This window comes from Peromyscus leucopus, chromosome 2 (assembly GCF_004664715.2).
Source record: "Peromyscus leucopus breed LL Stock chromosome 2, UCI_PerLeu_2.1, whole genome shotgun sequence".
NCBI lineage: Eukaryota > Metazoa > Chordata > Mammalia > Rodentia > Cricetidae > Peromyscus > Peromyscus leucopus.
The window spans coordinates 138,370,375-138,386,444 of record NC_051064.1 but is presented as its reverse complement, the minus strand read 5'-3'; the positions used below and the strand labels follow the sequence as shown (position 1 = coordinate 138,386,444).

At 54.1% G+C, this 16,070-nt stretch overlaps 1 protein-coding gene across 2 annotated transcripts in view; it reads right to left on the bottom strand.

Annotated features, from left to right (window-relative positions):
- Hspg2 (heparan sulfate proteoglycan 2) overlaps window positions 1-12,734 on the bottom strand; it is a 100,067-nt gene extending 87,333 nt beyond the window's left edge. For both annotated transcript variants that reach the window (XM_028875378.2, XM_028875379.2), the window contains exon 1: window positions 12,610-12,734. In XM_028875378.2, coding sequence (XP_028731211.1) covers window positions 12,610-12,672 — 63 coding nt within the window. In that variant the 5' untranslated portion in view covers window positions 12,673-12,734. The remainder of the gene's footprint in view (window positions 1-12,609) is intronic.
- Window positions 12,735-16,070: the final 3,336 nt, after the last annotated feature.

Below are 16,070 nucleotides of genomic sequence, written 5' to 3'. Positions count from 1 at the left end.
GAGGCCTGGGGCACCAGGTCACTAGCCAATTTAAGACTCACGTTTTTTACCTGCAGTCCAGCCACTGGAGTAGGCGGGCCAGCAGGTGCCTGGAGTATCAAAACAAATCTCTCAGCAAGAATTGACCTGGGGCTAGAAGCTTCCCCCAAGTAAAGGAATGTAAATCACAGCACCTAGGACTGCACAATCTTAAAGGGAAACAGGAAAAGCATAAAGTAACAGCTCCTGTGAAGGTAACTGATACGGTCAAAACCTGGCTAGGCTCAGAGAAGTTAATCTACCAGCCCAAGGGCAACAGCACCATATTAGAGTTAGGATGGGACTCAATGCCCTGCCTGCTTTTCCTTAACACAGCCTCAAAGTACAACATGCAGAACCTGGGGGTGGGGAAGCTAACACCCTAATGTAAAGGGTGCTGGGGCTCTTTCCAGGACTGAATGGCATACTTCTTCCTGACTAGTATCCTATTTCTGGTTTAAGTGATCTAGGCTCAGACCCCTGCCCAGGCTCAGAGAGCTGAGACAGGAGAACAGGAGTGCGTGCCCTGCTAGAGACAGGGTTCCCACACCCTAGGTGCCAAGTACAGGTGTCTCCTGGGGCTTCTACCGTCTGCCAGGACAAGCGGGCCTCAGGGAGGATGGGGGAGACTGCAGAGGTGGGAGGGAGCAGAGGGACATGGGAAGCTGTGAGAGTCGGGCCTCCTGGAGTGTGGCAGGCAGGAAGGGGGACCCCACCCCCACCCCCGACCCTCATCCCTGGGAGGCCAGGTCCTCTGGCCTGGAGAATTCCCTTCAACTGCTCAGGTGAAACAGAGGTGAGGCCCAGGCAGGCAGCCGCTTTGATCTTATCATGAACATTCCTATGCCAGTGTCCTGGTTCCCTCCCCTTCCCAGGCCCACTTAACGCTTTCCTGGCATTTCCACACCTCAGGTCCAGGCTTTAACTCACCCCTGCCTCCCCCATCTAAAAAAAGCATGAGAGAGAGAGAGAGAGAGAGAGAGAGAGAGGTAGAGGGGCTGTGGGAACTCTAACCTCCTCTCTCTTCTTTTCCTTTCTTTTAAAGACAGGGTCTTGCCAGACAGTCGTGGTGCACGACTTTAATCCCAGCACTCGGGAGGCAGAGGCAGGCGGATCTCTGTGATTTCAAGACCACCCTGGTCTACAGAGCGAGTTCCAGGACAGCCAGGGCTACACAGAGAAACCCTGTCTTGGGGGGGCGGGGAGAAGATTGCTAAAGACAGGGTCTCATGTAGCCCAGGCTGTCCTGAATTCCTTAATCTTCCTGTGTCCACCTCCAAAGTACTAGGATTACAGGCATGTGCTACTGTTCCCCGCTGTTGTCTTGGTTTTGAAGACAGGGTCTGTCTAGATAGTCCAGACTGCCCCAGAACCTGAGATCCTCTAGCCTCAGCCTCCAGAGTATTGGAACTACAGGCATGCATCACCACAACTAGCCTCCTTCATATTATTGGGTCTAATTCCACCCTGAGAGGTCTGAGAACCACTTCCTATCACCCTAAATGGCAATGCCTAGACTCTGTATGAACAGCCTCTTTATCCTTCATGTCCCGAGACTCATAGTGAATCAGCATGCTCCTACCCTTCCTAGGGATCTTCTCCTCTGCCCTAGCAATCCCAGGCCCCCTCCTCCCACCAGCTCGCTGTCAGGGAAAGAGGGATATGGTGAGAGAATAGCAGAGGGGAGCTGAGGCACTCTTGAGAGCTCCAGACTCTTTCAGGCCTCCCCCTGGCAGCCTCCTCTCTCTGGCCCTCTCCCCAGGGCACTGGCACTCCCTTCAGGCATGTGCAGGACCTGGCATAGAGAGGGTACTTCATGGAGTTTTGTAGAATGAATGAATGAATGGTCCCATTTTGCATCTGGAGATTAGGCTCCAAGAAGCTAAGGTCTGCCCCAGTCCCACATGCCACTGGGACTCTTGAGGCTCTTAGCTTAGTGCTCAACTGCCACACACCAATAGTGGCTGTGGCTGTTTGCCCGGCATCAGAGACCCACAGGACACAAAAGTGAGCCCAGGGGTCAGATCACTACAGGGCTGCCATACAGAAGGACAGGACCAGTTCCAGGATGTCTAAGGGTACACAGAAGAGTCCCAGACCATCCTTTGTTTCAAGGCTCAGCACTTAAGGGCTGGTAGCATCAAAGAAGGAGGATATGGCAGAGGTAACGGCTGGGAGAGGGTATTCCAAGGGACCGCCTTGGGCTTGAGAACAGTTTACCACTAACTCCTGGGAGAAGTTCCAGCCCTTTACTCCGCCATAGGCTGGCGGAGAACCGAAGAGCGACAGCCCACTGTGAGAGCAGGAAAATGGAGGCTCAGTGAAAAGGAAGTGTGGCTGTGGCCAGAGTGGGAGCCAGGCCTGGACCTCTTGCCTACTTGTCTGGCTAGGTGGGTGGGGATGCTGAGGTGGATGTCCCCGTCAGCTATCTTGGGGACTTCCTCTCATTCTTTCCTCAGCTTTAACAACTCTAGCAGTAGGCAAGGGCTTCTTCCTTCCAGTTCCTGCACATCCAATACAATGGGGACAATAAGATCCAGGCTGAGGGGGGCCAGGGGGCGGAAACTCTGCCTGATGCTTCCTCTTCCCTAAGCATATCCAAGCCCACCCTACTTTCAGAGCTACTTCCTCCAGGAAGCCTGTCCTGACCACAGGTGCCAACCTGGTCTCCTCCTCGCCTGACAACTTCCTACGAAGGAATGGCTTCTAAGCTGGGCTGCACTGAAGCTCTTGTCCTGCCTCTCCCAGGCCGAAGGCTTCTGCAGAGCAGAACCCAGCCTCCACCTCCTTCCAGGCCTTATCTCTGGCTCTGGGATCTCGGGCAGACCGCTGTTTTTAGAGCTACTCCTCGTCTGGGAAATAGAGTATACTCCTAACAATGTTCAGGATGTTAGATGGCTAAATGGAAGGAGAGACAGATGTTCCAGTGGTCTGAATGACAGTTTGGGACTCGCCTGTGTATTCTATGTGTGCCTGCACACGGTATATCAATCTCTCAATACTGGAGGTGCACAGGCGGACTCCACTCACTAGACTCAAGAAGCCCAATGGGGAGCTTGGACCTGGCTGAGAAGCATGCAGGGTGCTCAGTCCTCCTGGCAGGAGCCCCATGCCTCAACCTGGGGAACTTACCAGAGTTGAGATGGAAGTCTGGGGGAAAGATAACCAAATCTGAGAAGCAGGAGCTAGCTGGAACCATGTGGCAGATATGCACCTTGCTCAAATGCTTTGCTAAGAGGGACCTGGTCCCCTCCTCCAGGCAGCACTCCTAGATTGCCCCTTTAGAACCACTAAGCCTGACCCACTGAGGAAAGAATGAAAACTGGGGAGTCAGAGGACCTAGGCTCCACTCTCAGGGGTGCTATAGGCTGAGTGGATACTGGGACTCTGTATCTCAGTCTGCCCCTCTGAGAGGAGATAGTGCAGAGGCCACAGACAGCGGGGGGGGGGGGGGGGGGCTGAAGGAGATGATGGCTAGAAAGCAGAGGCCCTGTGCCAGGCTGCCTCTCCAGGGTGACAGCTTTAATCAAGAAGGTGTGAACACTACTAAACACAGGCTAGTGACCTAGGTGACCCGGGCCAGAGAACCCGGGAATTTGGGTCTCTGTTCTTCTGGGTCACACAGGATGGCAGATGGCAAAGGTGGGTCACTAGGGTTGGGATTTATGAGGCCATGGTCTCAACGCACCCCAGCCAGCCAGGGCTCCAACAAGAGGCATGATCCCAGTTCCCAACTATTTGAAAACTGGAACCGCCGAACATGGACAGAGATGAGTCAGCGGCTAGGAGGGGCTGACAGGAGGTGGGGGCTGGGCTGGCTTCTTCATGGGAGAGGTGGGCTGAGAAGGGGCCAGAGGCAGCTGGGAATTCCCAGCCTAGCCCCAGGAGAAGCATCTGTGGAGGTCACCTCAGGCCACCTCTGAAGCCCTCCCCTTGCCAAGCCCCTGGCTGCCTCCCCTCCTCAGGCACCAGAAGTTGAGGAAGCTGGGAAAGATGTCAAGAGTTAAAAATGAAACACCTGGGCGTGACCCACCCTGGGAGGCAGTGAGGGCTGCCTGCGCCACACTTTGCCCAGTGGGCAAGATCACACATCCCTGTGTGTCCCTTTCTCTCTAGTCCTGCCGACTCTGAGAGCCTACAAGTGCCAGATTCAAAGCCGTGCGGTGCTCCTGCCCTAGCCAAAGAGGGTGGGCTACAGCCTTGCCCAGGCCTCACGCATTCTCCAGGCTAAGCCTGAAAGAAGGATTGTGCTGGGATGGGGTCCCAGGACGCCCCCTCTCCTGTTCCTCTCAAGATGCTCCAACATCCTCTCTGCACCCACGGGAGCCATTTGGCCACACCTTCTGTTGCTCAGAGCCTATCGACAGCACACAGCTGGGAAGGGAATGGATTTATCCAGAAGCCCCAGCCTTTCCCAAGCCACACCCTGGGGTGTGACCCCCCCCTTCCTTTCCCCCCTCCAGGAAGGAGCAATCAGGATAGAAGGGTGGACTCTGTCCTGCAGCTGTGGCCTCAGTGAGGGAAGGAGGGCAGTGACGATCGGGCTCTGTCGCATCTGGGGCTCCAAGCCTGCAGATGAAAGGCAGAGGGAGCTATGCCTTCAACAAGCCTGGGCTTCTTCCACCCCGCTGGTCCAGACAAATAGAACATGCCAGGCACTAGGAATTCTACATCAAATAGTATGCTGGCCCCCGCACTGTGTAGGAACAAATCTAAAGGCAGCCACTAGCTACCCCAAACCTACCAAATTCCAAGTATATCCATCTGATCAACCAATAACCACCACAACACAGGCATTGTCCATTTCAAAATTGATCCAAGGGTCAGAGAGGTCCAGCAACCTGGGCAAGGTCACACAGCCAGTCAGGGATTATCTACAGGGTTGAAAGTAGGCTTGTCTGAGCTCCCTGCTTGCCCTGTGCCACACACCCAGAGAAAGAGGTTCCAGTGAGGACAGAGACAAGGGAAAAGACCGGAGAATGGGTATCATAGCTCATCTCACACCCTCGAGGTCACAACACAGAGCAGTGGCTGGGAAGCTAGCTTATCGGAACCCAGGGCCAGAGGAAGACCCTTCCCAACCCTCCCTAAAGCCATGACCTCATTCACTGGACCAGTGTCTGCCAGCTATCTGCCTAGTCCCTGGCAAACCGCAACAAGAAAGCCAAGTCCCTGACCTCACGGTGCTTCCTAAATGCATTCCCCATGCACAACCCAGACCAGGGGCTTGGCTGTGGGTTCTGAGGAATCCCTATTGGTGAGTTCTACAAGTGGACACAAGTGCCCTCCACTCTGCCCCCAGGTTACCACAGAGGCCCCAGACTGGCCAGAAAGGGGTTCAGGGGCTGGAGAAGCCCAGAGGCCACTGGCCTTGGCATTAGTCAGTCACTCGCAGCCCACACTGCCCTTCCACTACCCATCACACTCCATCTTGCTCCACGCAGCTCCCTGGAGTCGTCCTGTGGTTCCACGGCAGCTCTAGCCTTCTGGATGCTCAGGCCTGAGACTCCGGAGTCTCCCAAGCGCCACTCTTTTCTCTCCTTCCCACTCCTGATCAGCCGGTCCTGTGAGCCCAACCTTCAAGATTGGAGAGTCAACCACTTCTCTCCATCTGTGGACCTGGTACTGGCTCCAGTCATGTCTGGTCTGGGTGAGAGACTCCTTGACCCTTGACCCTCACAGCAACTACAGCCATCCTGTTAAAACACCACAGCTGGAGAACTAGAGAGATGGCTCAGCAGTTAAAGGTACTTGTTGCTCTTGCTGGGGACCCAAGATTGGTTCCCTGTACCCACACCAGGCAGCTTACAACCATCTGTAACTCCAGCCCCAGAGGCTCCATCTCTCTCTCTCTCTCTCTCTCTCTCTCTCTCTCTCTCTCTCTCTCTCTCTCCTCTCCCTCTCTCTGACACACATACACATACATACACACACACACACACACACACACACACACACACACACACACACACGTAAATAATTTTTTTTTAATTCACCAGGGCCCTTCCAAACCCTGAGACTTTGCCATAGCCAAGTCTGTGCCATCCGCTGCCAGCCTCCCTTCAGCATCTCACTACCTACCACCTCAATGGTGCTGTCCCACCGACATGGCAGGCACACTCCCACCTCCAGCTCCTCACTGCCCATTCCCCTTGCCTGGACACCCTTCCCCAGACATCTGCCCATCCTCACTTCCTTCCACTCTCCGGAATGTGTTATCAGGCTCTTCTTACCCGGCATCATCACTCTCCTCTACACCCTGCTCTGCTTTACTTCCCCCTCGTAGTATAGCTGGCTTCTGTACTGGCTAAAACACAGGATACAGAGGGGGTGAGAATTTGACTTTTTTGGTTTTCTGCTGCAAACTTAGCATCCAGAACAAGGTCAAGCACAGAGACGATGCTCCATAAATATTTGTTAAATGAATTTTAAGTGTGATACACACCCGCCGGCAGCTGCGGTTGAAAGACTGTTTACCAACCCACACCACTGGCTCACTCACCAGCCTAACCCACACTGTCAGCCTCTGTACAGCCAGCATCCCCAAAAATCCAGAGCAGTAGGAAGCCCTCCTCTATGCCCCAAGGAAGAAGAGTGCCAGTGGCTGGTCCTGGGGATGTCTCAGGGTGCCCCAAATGCCCCTGGGATGCCAGGATGTCCCCACAGCCCCGGCACAAGCGAGCATCATATGAAAGAGGCGAGCATGATTCTGGTGTCGGCTCAGACTCACATCCCCAGGCTTCAAAGAGCCACCTTGTTCTCGGGGCTTTCATGATGGTGCCCCCAGCCCAGCCATCCCTGGGCAGCCATGAGCCACACCCCTCTCAAGGCCGTTATTGACACCGCCTGACGCCACCAGGCTGGGTAGTGAGGCTGGCGGCTCCCCACGAAGCGAGTTCCACACATATTTCTGGGTTTCAGTCAGCCAGCTCCAGGCTCTAAGATCGGGAGGCGGTGGCAGGGCCAAAGAGCCTAAGGCTTGGGCTGGGGTAGCCTTACAACAGGGTAGGGACCCTCAACCCAGCTCCCCTTGTCCTTGACAGGAGCAGGGGGGAGGGGAGGAGGCACTGGCAGACCATGAGGAAGCCACTGGGGAGCTGAGTCTCCATCCTCCTCCAGCCTGGCCCCCACAGCTGGAGCTGGACCAGGCAAAGAGAGAAAGGCCAGGGCTGGGAGTCCACCCCTTCCATCCCAAAATCAGAAGGTCCAGGACTTAGAGGCCTGGCCTCCAAGTTGCCTCTGACTCATCACCGTATCTTTCCAAATCCCACCCCCAGCTTTCACCCCAAGGCCAGGCAGTCCTCAGGCCTCTTTAGACCCGTCCTAACCTCCAGACCCCAGGGAGCAGCTGAGAAACAAGGAAAGACTCCCTGCAGGAGTCAATGGGGGCCCAGGACCTACGTCTCCCTCATCATGAACAGCACGCCGGGCAGAGTCCTTTCAGATCCTACAGACCTGGTCCTCAGAGTCTGTCCCCTAGCTGCTTTCAACTGTCTGTAGGGCCTCAGGGGCAATTCACAAGCCTACAAATGACTGCTCCAGAGTCCAGCTCCCGGCATCGCCAGGAGCCATCCTGACCCGCATCACCACTGTGCGTTGCTTGAAGTAGTCCTCCACGCCACATGGGGCCAGAGTTCTTACTGATAATGACATCAGTGACAAGTTTCATCAAAACGCCATGGTGGGGCCTGGGAGGTGGCCTGGTGGGTGAAAGGGCCTGGACACAAAAGAGCCGAATCTGATCCCCAGGACTCATGGGTAGGAGAGAACCGGCTCCTACAAGTTGTCCTCCGGTCATTACACGTATGCCCACCACATACTTAATAAATATAATACACTTTAAGAATCTGGGGCTGGAGAGATGGCTCAGTGACTGGGAGCACTCGCTGCTCTTCTTGAGGACCTGGGTTCAATTCCCAGCACCCACATGACAGCTCATAACTGTCTGTACCTACAGTTCTAGGGGACCCTGCACCCTCATGCAGGCAAAAAAAAAAAAAAAAGAATCTGATGGTGGCTGAAGGCGGGCGGGACAGTGGGCAGTGTCAGGGGAGCTTGTCCTAACTTCAGACTTGACTCTTCTGAGTAAGCAAGTGGGCCAGCCCCCCTAACCTCTCTGCGCCTCCATTTCCTCTGCTTAGATTCTAGGGACCACGCTAGTCTCCATGGCTCAATGCATTCCAACAAGTACATTTCTGGGGCACTTACTTGTTAACTTACTCCAGTTAACAAAACCAGATAGGGGAGTCACCTGCACTGAGCCCTGCACAGGACTGGCCTGTCAGGCATGGATGGAAGAGGGGAGAGGAGGGAGGCATACCCCCTCACTGCCGAACCTTTGGCTGCTGATAGACTCTGGGAGATGGGGAGTCAATGTCTTCAACTATGTGTCTACTGCTAAGTCCACCAGGTTCCAATGGATAGTTCAAAACCTATGTTCACACACAAAGCCTTGGTTAACCTCAGTGGGTCACAAAACAAAACGGACAGGAAGGTCAGACAGAGTGGGGGGTGGTAGCCAGGGAAGATAAGAGAGCGGGGCGAGGATGGCTAGTTTGTATCATATATGTGTGTGAAACTGTCAAAGAACCGTTTAATTAGTAATATTAATTAAAAATATTCAAGCATGATAAGAAATGAATAAAAACAGAGAACAAGTAAAACCAATAAATAAACAAATAGGAAGTTAGTTAAGAGGACCAGTGGGCTGGCTCAGCAGGTAAGGGTGCTTGTGGTCAAGCCTGATGACCTAAATTCAATCCCTGGTACCCACGAGATTGAAGGAGAGAACCAATTACGGCAAGTCGTCCTCTGACCTCCACACATGTACCGCCCTACCACACACATACACAGAAAATAAATAAATACAGTTTTGGAAAAACAAACAGATGAGGTCTTGTTACCATGGAACTGAAACAGAGCAGAGGAGATGGATAAACAAGTGAATAGATCCATGTTAGATGGTGACAAGAAAAAAAAAAAGCAATGAGGCTGAGGGTGGAACTCAACATGGAACATATGATTATATGTGAGAAGTCCTGGGTTCGATTCTCAGTACTGCCAGGGAAGCAAGGTGGGGGATGGGTGAGTTTGGGTTAGGAAGGACAGGGCAGAATTATCAGGACCTGAAAGGAGGCAGAGGGTCCTGTGGATTCAGGGACGAACGTCCCAAGCTAAGGGAAAAGCAGATGCAAAGGCCCTGGGGTAGGAGTGTGTTGGGCATGTTCAAGAAACTTAGCCAGGCCTGGTGGCTCAAGCCTGTAATCCCAGCGCTTAGAGGAGAAGTCGGGAGGCTCAGGAGTTCAGGGTCATCCTTGACATAGTCAGTGTGAGGCAAGCAAGCCTGGGATGCATGAAACTGTCTAAAACATACCCTCAAAAAGTGGGGGAGGAGGGTGAGAGAAAATAACAGGGAGACAAAATGACCAAAACACAATTATATACACATATGAAGAGCAAAAGAATTTTAAGATGTTTTCAAAAAGAAAAAAACTGCCGGGCGGTGGTGGTGCACACCTTTAATCCCAGCACTCGGGAGGCAGAGGCAGGCGGATCTCTGTGAGTTCGAGGCCAGCCTGGTCTACAGAGCGAGATCCAGGAAAGGCTCAAAACTACACAGAGAAACCCTGTCTCGAAAAACCAAAAAAAAAAAAAAAAAGAAAAGAAAAAGAAAGAAAGAAAAAACTAGCAAGTGAAAACCCAAAACAAAACAGAAACTTAGTAAACAAAGCACAAGAGAGGAGAGTGGACAGCAGAGTCCCAGAGGGAGCAGGGCCCTGTGGGGCGAGGTTCTAATTCTCTAAGGAGGGGAGGAGGGGGCGTGGTGAGCAGGGAACAGCAGAAGCAATGTGGGGATCTGCTGACAAATTTAGTGTCCCTCCGAATACATGTGACCCATCTACAGCACTTTGCCACTGCCTGGCCTGCACCCCAAGATCTCCCTACCCGGCGCTTACTGTCTTCCAAATCCTGAAGCACCTACTTGCATTCAAGCACCTTTTTGTTAACCTTCTCCCAGACAGAGACTCAAGCCCACAGATCTTAACTTGCCTCTGCTCATCCTGAGAACAGGCCTGGGCCAAGCCAAGCAAGGCCCAGACGACTCCTCAGACACCCGGAGTTCAACCTAGGAGATGGGGGGGTGGGGAACCACACCTCTAAAGATCCCTCAAGTCCCGCCTCTGCCCAGACTCTGAGGATGGTCCTGCAGTCTGATGCATGCACTCTCTCAGTTCTGCCCCTTTCCCTGGCACAGGTCTGGAACAAAGAGGGTAATGGGAACAGCTGGGGGACAGGGCAGCCAGCTGTGCAGAGGGAAGGGCTGAAGTCACTCCAGGAAGGAGAAATTCCCCAGCTCCCTTGAGCAGCCTTCCCTGCAAGGAAATCCAAGGGAGGCAGGAAGCAGGTATTTCAGCCACTTCCCTCCTCAGCCTGGAAAACACGGTCTTTGCTCCTATCACTCTCAGGACTCCTACCAACAGTGGGGGTGGGCCCAAGAAAGGAAGGGCTAAGACTGAAGTCGGAAGGAAAGGGTCAACAGGCCAGGGCAGGTCCTGAGTCAGCCAGGCCTGGTCCCATCCTCTCCCCAGAACAGAAATTACTCCCCCGCATAATCACAGACCACTGTCCCTGCCTCCAGTGAAGACTCCAGAGCAGGCTGCCCTCCCCCACCCGATGATTCTGCTGAGAACCCAATTGAAGGGAGGAAGGAATCAAGAGCAGCAGCGAGCCAGGCTTGCTGGGACCCAGGGCTAAAAACTGATCTTACTGAAGCTGCACCCATTTCACACATGTGGACACTCAGACTTGGCAAGCTTGGACTAAAACTGGGTCCATAAGACCCTTGAGGCTAAGCTCTTTGGGGGAGAGGGACCCAACTCTGAGCTTGGCAGGGGAATCAGTGACGACTTTTACTGCTGTCTCCTTTGAATGAGTCCTAGAAGGCATGAAAGGCGCGCCCCGGCCCACCCAAACCACCTCCAGCCACCATGGGCCAGCACACAATAGCCGTGCAGAAAGTATCTTCCCAGTGAATGAGCCTGGGGGACTCCCAGTGACTGTCATAGAATGCCGCTCAATTAAGATTTGGTGAATGAACAAGTGAATGGGGCAATGGTGGCAGTCAGGGAATTTCAGTAGGAATTCCTCAGGGCCCTCAGCAAACAGTCCCACCCACCACTCCTGCCATTGTGCGGGGGCCCTCGCTCTGGGGAGCCCTCCACAGGGGGCAGAGCTGAGGGGAGGCCAGGGAAAGATAGCACTCCAGGTCTAGGTCATTGCCTTGCAAAGGGACAAGTCAGTTTTAGGAGCTCCAAGTTCAGGCTGAATGGGGAGCCAACTCTAGTGGCCTGCTCGGTGGGGTTGGGGTGAGAGGCCAGCCAGAAGATTAAGGAAGAAGGCTGTTCCGATAGAGGGTGGGGAAGAGAGGCGCTGTTTGGGTGGAGCAGAAACAGTAAGGGGTCAGGCCTGGTGGGAGGTTAAGGAGTGACTCAGAAGGACAGAGGTGAGAGAAAGCCAGCCCGGCAAGGACAGAGAATCAGTCACTGGGTAAATACTGGCCCAGTTGGAAAAGTCACCCTCTTGGCTCTGACAACAGGGGACAGGGATGGAGACTGTCTAGGAGCACCTTGGGCCCTGTGGCTCACCACAGCAGGTCCAGATGTACCCCACCCGCATTTCCACCCTCTGCCGGTCCCAACTCCTCCCAGCCCTCCTTGAGGTCACTCAGGTCCTCTGGACCTCTCCTGCCAAGTGCCTTCTAGGTCTTAGGATTCCTGATTCAAGAGTTCCCTTCTCCTCCTTGTGGCCCCAGGTGAGCTCAGGGCTGAACTGTAGGGCCACACAGCATCCCACTTCGGAGACCCGGGAAGGAGAGTAGGGAAATCCAGCTGCTCCTGGGCCCACTCATAACAGGCGCTGCACCCGGTACTCATTCCATCCAGGCCCAACTGCCCTGAGGCTTCCCATTCTGAGTTCCCTTTACTCACGTGGGACTACCTCCGGGAGGTTAACCAGCTCTCTCCAGGTGTTACAGAGTCAGTGCAAGGCAGTGATTGATTTAGCTCAGGGCTTGGAGGACTCCAAGGTGCAGGGGTGCTCCACACAAGCGTCAGTTTTGTTCCTCGTTTTTACTTATGACTGCCTGATTATAGTCTCCCCAGAGGACAGCATGGTAAAGTTCCAGCGAAAACTGACAGGGTCCCCATCACCGCGGAGTGCCTCTTCTGCCAAGTTGGCAGCAGAAAGGGGTACCCTTGTCCTGCCAAGTTCCCACCCTGCTAGAAGTTTCTCCGTCAGGGCCCCCGAGAACGGCAGGCCGAGTCATGCCCAGAGGCGACTCTGAGCCTGAACAACGTGGCCGGAGACCCTCGGGTTTCCAAGCTTGCAGGGACGGCCCCTGACCTCCACGCTGGGTCCCTGGGGCGTCCCCTAGGGAAAGCCCCACGCTGCTGGGTGGCGCTGGCCAGTGCCAGCCCAGGGTCCTGCGCGGGCGCGGCCGTCCCGGGCCAGAGTCCCAGCCGAGCAGCCGCCGGTGTCCCCGCCAAGTTGGCGCGCGCCCCCCGCCCACGGCCCTTGGCCACGCACACTCACCGCGAGCAGCCGCGCGTGCAGCAGCAACCCCAGCAGCAGCGCGCCCACTGCCCGCTGCCCCATGGCCCGGCCTCGTTCGATGGCTCGCTCGGCGCCGCCCGCAGCCAACCGCTCGCTGTCCTGCGGAGTCCTTCGGGCTGCTCGCCTCCCCCCCCCCACCCCCCGTCCCCGCCCTCCCGCACACTCCCCGCCCCCGGGTCTCCGGCTCCGCCCCCGAGGCGCCAAGTTCAGGAGCCCTAAACCCCACCTCCAAGCCTCTAGCCACGCCTCTCAAGGCTAGGCTCCGCCCCCGAGGCCTTCTGTCCTGGCCCTCTAGGTCCCGCCCCCGTGTCTCCCGCCACGCCCCCACAAGACCAGGCCCCGCCCCCTCAGAGTAGGCCTCCGCCTCCAGGCCGTTAGCTAGGCTCCCTGGAGCAGCGGCGCGGCGCACTGTGCCTTTGTCTGGGCCCCAATCCTCTTCGGTGTGGGCTTAGGCCCAACCGGCTCCACGCCAGACGTGGCCTGGAGTGTGGGATGAGACTTGGACGCAACCCGGTAGGGCATCGAGACCTCTGCACACACCGCTTGTCGCACCACGTGCTCTACACAGAGTCCACAGCAAACAGCTTTCGAGGGGGTCCCACATGCACGCAACTTTCAGAGTTTCACACTCACAATGTTATAAGTGTACTTCGCGGAGCTTCTGCTTCAACTTAGTTTAACTTCGTTACAAGTCAATCCTGTTGCTTCGGAACAATGAAGTTTTGGACCGCAGGGCAAGTGCTCTGTAGCCCTGAGCCGTCCCCCATCCCCTGTCACTTGCACATCGCATGCACTTTTACTAACAATCCTTGGAGCTCAAGAGCACTTGCAAGACTTCTCAACATTCACACACACTCAGCTGCTCACACGGACTTCACCTTTTTTGTTTACATTTTTATTTATGTTTCTACAGACTCAAGTATTCCAACAAGCAATCTATGAAGCATCTTTTTTTTTATTATTAAACGTTTGTTTGTATACATGTTTGTTTGTGTATGTGTGTGTTCCTACATACATGCCACAGTGCCCGTGTGGAGGTCAGAAGAGTTTTGGGAACTGATTGTTCTCCTACCGTGTAGGTTCAGGGGATCCAACTCAGATAGCTAATCAAGCTTGGTGGCAAGTATCGGTACCCACTGAGTCATCTCTCTGGACCATACCTATGTTTTCACACACTGGTTCTTCACACATTTTACACTAGGGCTTTTTTTTTTTTTTTTCACACACTCACCAGCCTGTATATTCTACATTTTTCTCATACATTCATCCCAGTCCTTGAGTGGGTGCTTGATACTAAACAAGATGGCCCTTCTACCCCTATACCACAGGACAATTTGAATCGTTCATAGACTCACCCTGATTCACAGAGATCATTGCCAGAGACACACCAGCTCTCAGACCCAGGTTAATATACAGACAGGCTGTGCCACAGACTGTATCTCAGGTGTTGTTGGTAAATCGTGGTATTGTACTTCTGCCACAGCCCATGGACAGCCACACCAGCCTGGAGCCTGGGAGTGTCTCTACCACCTACCCAGGGCCCCTTTTCTGACTGAAAATTTCCAGGCAGCCCCAGGCTAATGGGTGGAGAGAAAAATAACTGGAGTGTGTGTGTGTGTGTAGCTTTGAGGAAAACCCTTTGAGTAATGATAGAGGGAGGAGACTACAAACCCAAGTTTCCATTGTTTCCTGAGAGTTGCTAGGCTCCAGAGACTCCTGGCGGGCTTTGCAGCCAGGAGTGAGGTGGGCTGTGGACAGAAGGAAATGCCCAGTTCACTGGACGGCGCCAGCCCTGTCCGGAAAGCGTGTTCCCTGTGATAGGGGCTGAACACTTAGAGACCTGAGAAAACACTGACATCCTGACACTTATTCCACAGAAATCCCATCTCCAAAAGACTGAGCTCTTCTCTGCCCCGTGGGCATAACTATGGGGGACCAACTCAGAGCATGAAGAACAGAAAACATGTCCAAGTGGGCCTGCCAACGCCCTGGCCCCGGCCCAGGCTCCAGGCACAGCACCTAATAAGGTCTGGTCTGCTCCTGGCAGGAGGGGGGGTTGGGACAGACAGAAAAGGCATGCCCAGTCGTGGCCCCTTGTGGCCCCTGTTCTGATGAAGCGGACAAAGGAAGACACAATCCTGCCTCATGTTGTTCTCAGTCCGACAGAAAAGCCTCCCTCCACCATCTAGCAGTGTGGACCTGAGCGAGTCAGCCAGCCTCCTCTGTCAGTCTCGTGTGGAAAGTGAGGGCCATGCTGACTTTCCTAAAGCTAACTGATAAAAAAGAAAAGGAGAAAAGAAAGAAGTGTCAGGCCAGAGAAATGGCTCAGTGAGGAAGGGTACTTGTCATCCAGCCTGACAACCTGAGGTCAGCCCTCATCCCTGGACCTCCACGGTAGACGAAGAGAATCAACTCTACAAAGTTGTCCTCTGAGCTCCACAAGTATGCTGTGTGTGCTTCGGCGTGAGTAACCCCCACCACCACACACACAGACACATAAACAAACAACTCAGCTTGGGCTGGGAAGATGGCTCATCAGTTAAAGCGTGTACCACTTTTGCAGGGAACTGGAGCTTTGTTCCCAGCACCTACACTAGGCAGCTCACGGCTACCTGTAACCGTGATTCCGGAGATGTGAAGCCTCGGAGGGCACTGCACTCATGTGTACATCCCCACCTGCACACATACACATAATTCAAGAAGAAAATAAGTATTTTAAAGATATTTCAGACGCCGAGGGTGTAGTTCGGTTGGCAGAGTGCTAGCCTAGCATACACGAGGTTCTGGGTTTGACCATACAAATTAGTGGTATTTTCTATAATCCCAGAACTTGAGAGCTGAGACAGAAAGACTGCCATAAATTCAAGGCCAGCTTGAACTACGTAAGACCTGGTCTCAAAAGAAGAAAAGAAACAGGAGAGGGGGAGGGAGAGGAAGAGGAGGAGGAAACATATAGCTAACACTGAATAGGAAGTGATCACTTTTTTGATACTTTCTTTTTTTTTGATACATAGCTCAGACTAGCCTTGAACTCACAACCTTCCCGCCTCCTGAGTGCTGAGATTACAGACATGTGTAATCATGCTCAGTTCTGTTACTGTTTCTAGGTGTGCTCCCAACCTAATGAGGAAAAAGCAAGACTGCCATCTGAAAGCTTCGATCTGGTGGTGGAGCAGCCCCATACCCATTGTGGCTCTCCACCGGACTGTGAGGTGCAGCCACTACCCGAGGATCGCCAGTCAGATGTGGGAGGACATCCTGGTGCTGTGTGGGAGGGAACTCCCGGTCTGATGAAGAAGGCTGACTTCAGAGTTGGCCGCAGACCAGCCTGGTGGCAGGGTTTTTCCAAGGCCTTGCCTGTGTGTGGAGAGGTCAGCATCTGTGACGAATCTCATGGCATGAGCTGCCTCAGTGTCCTTTCCTTACCTCGGGCCCTTCTC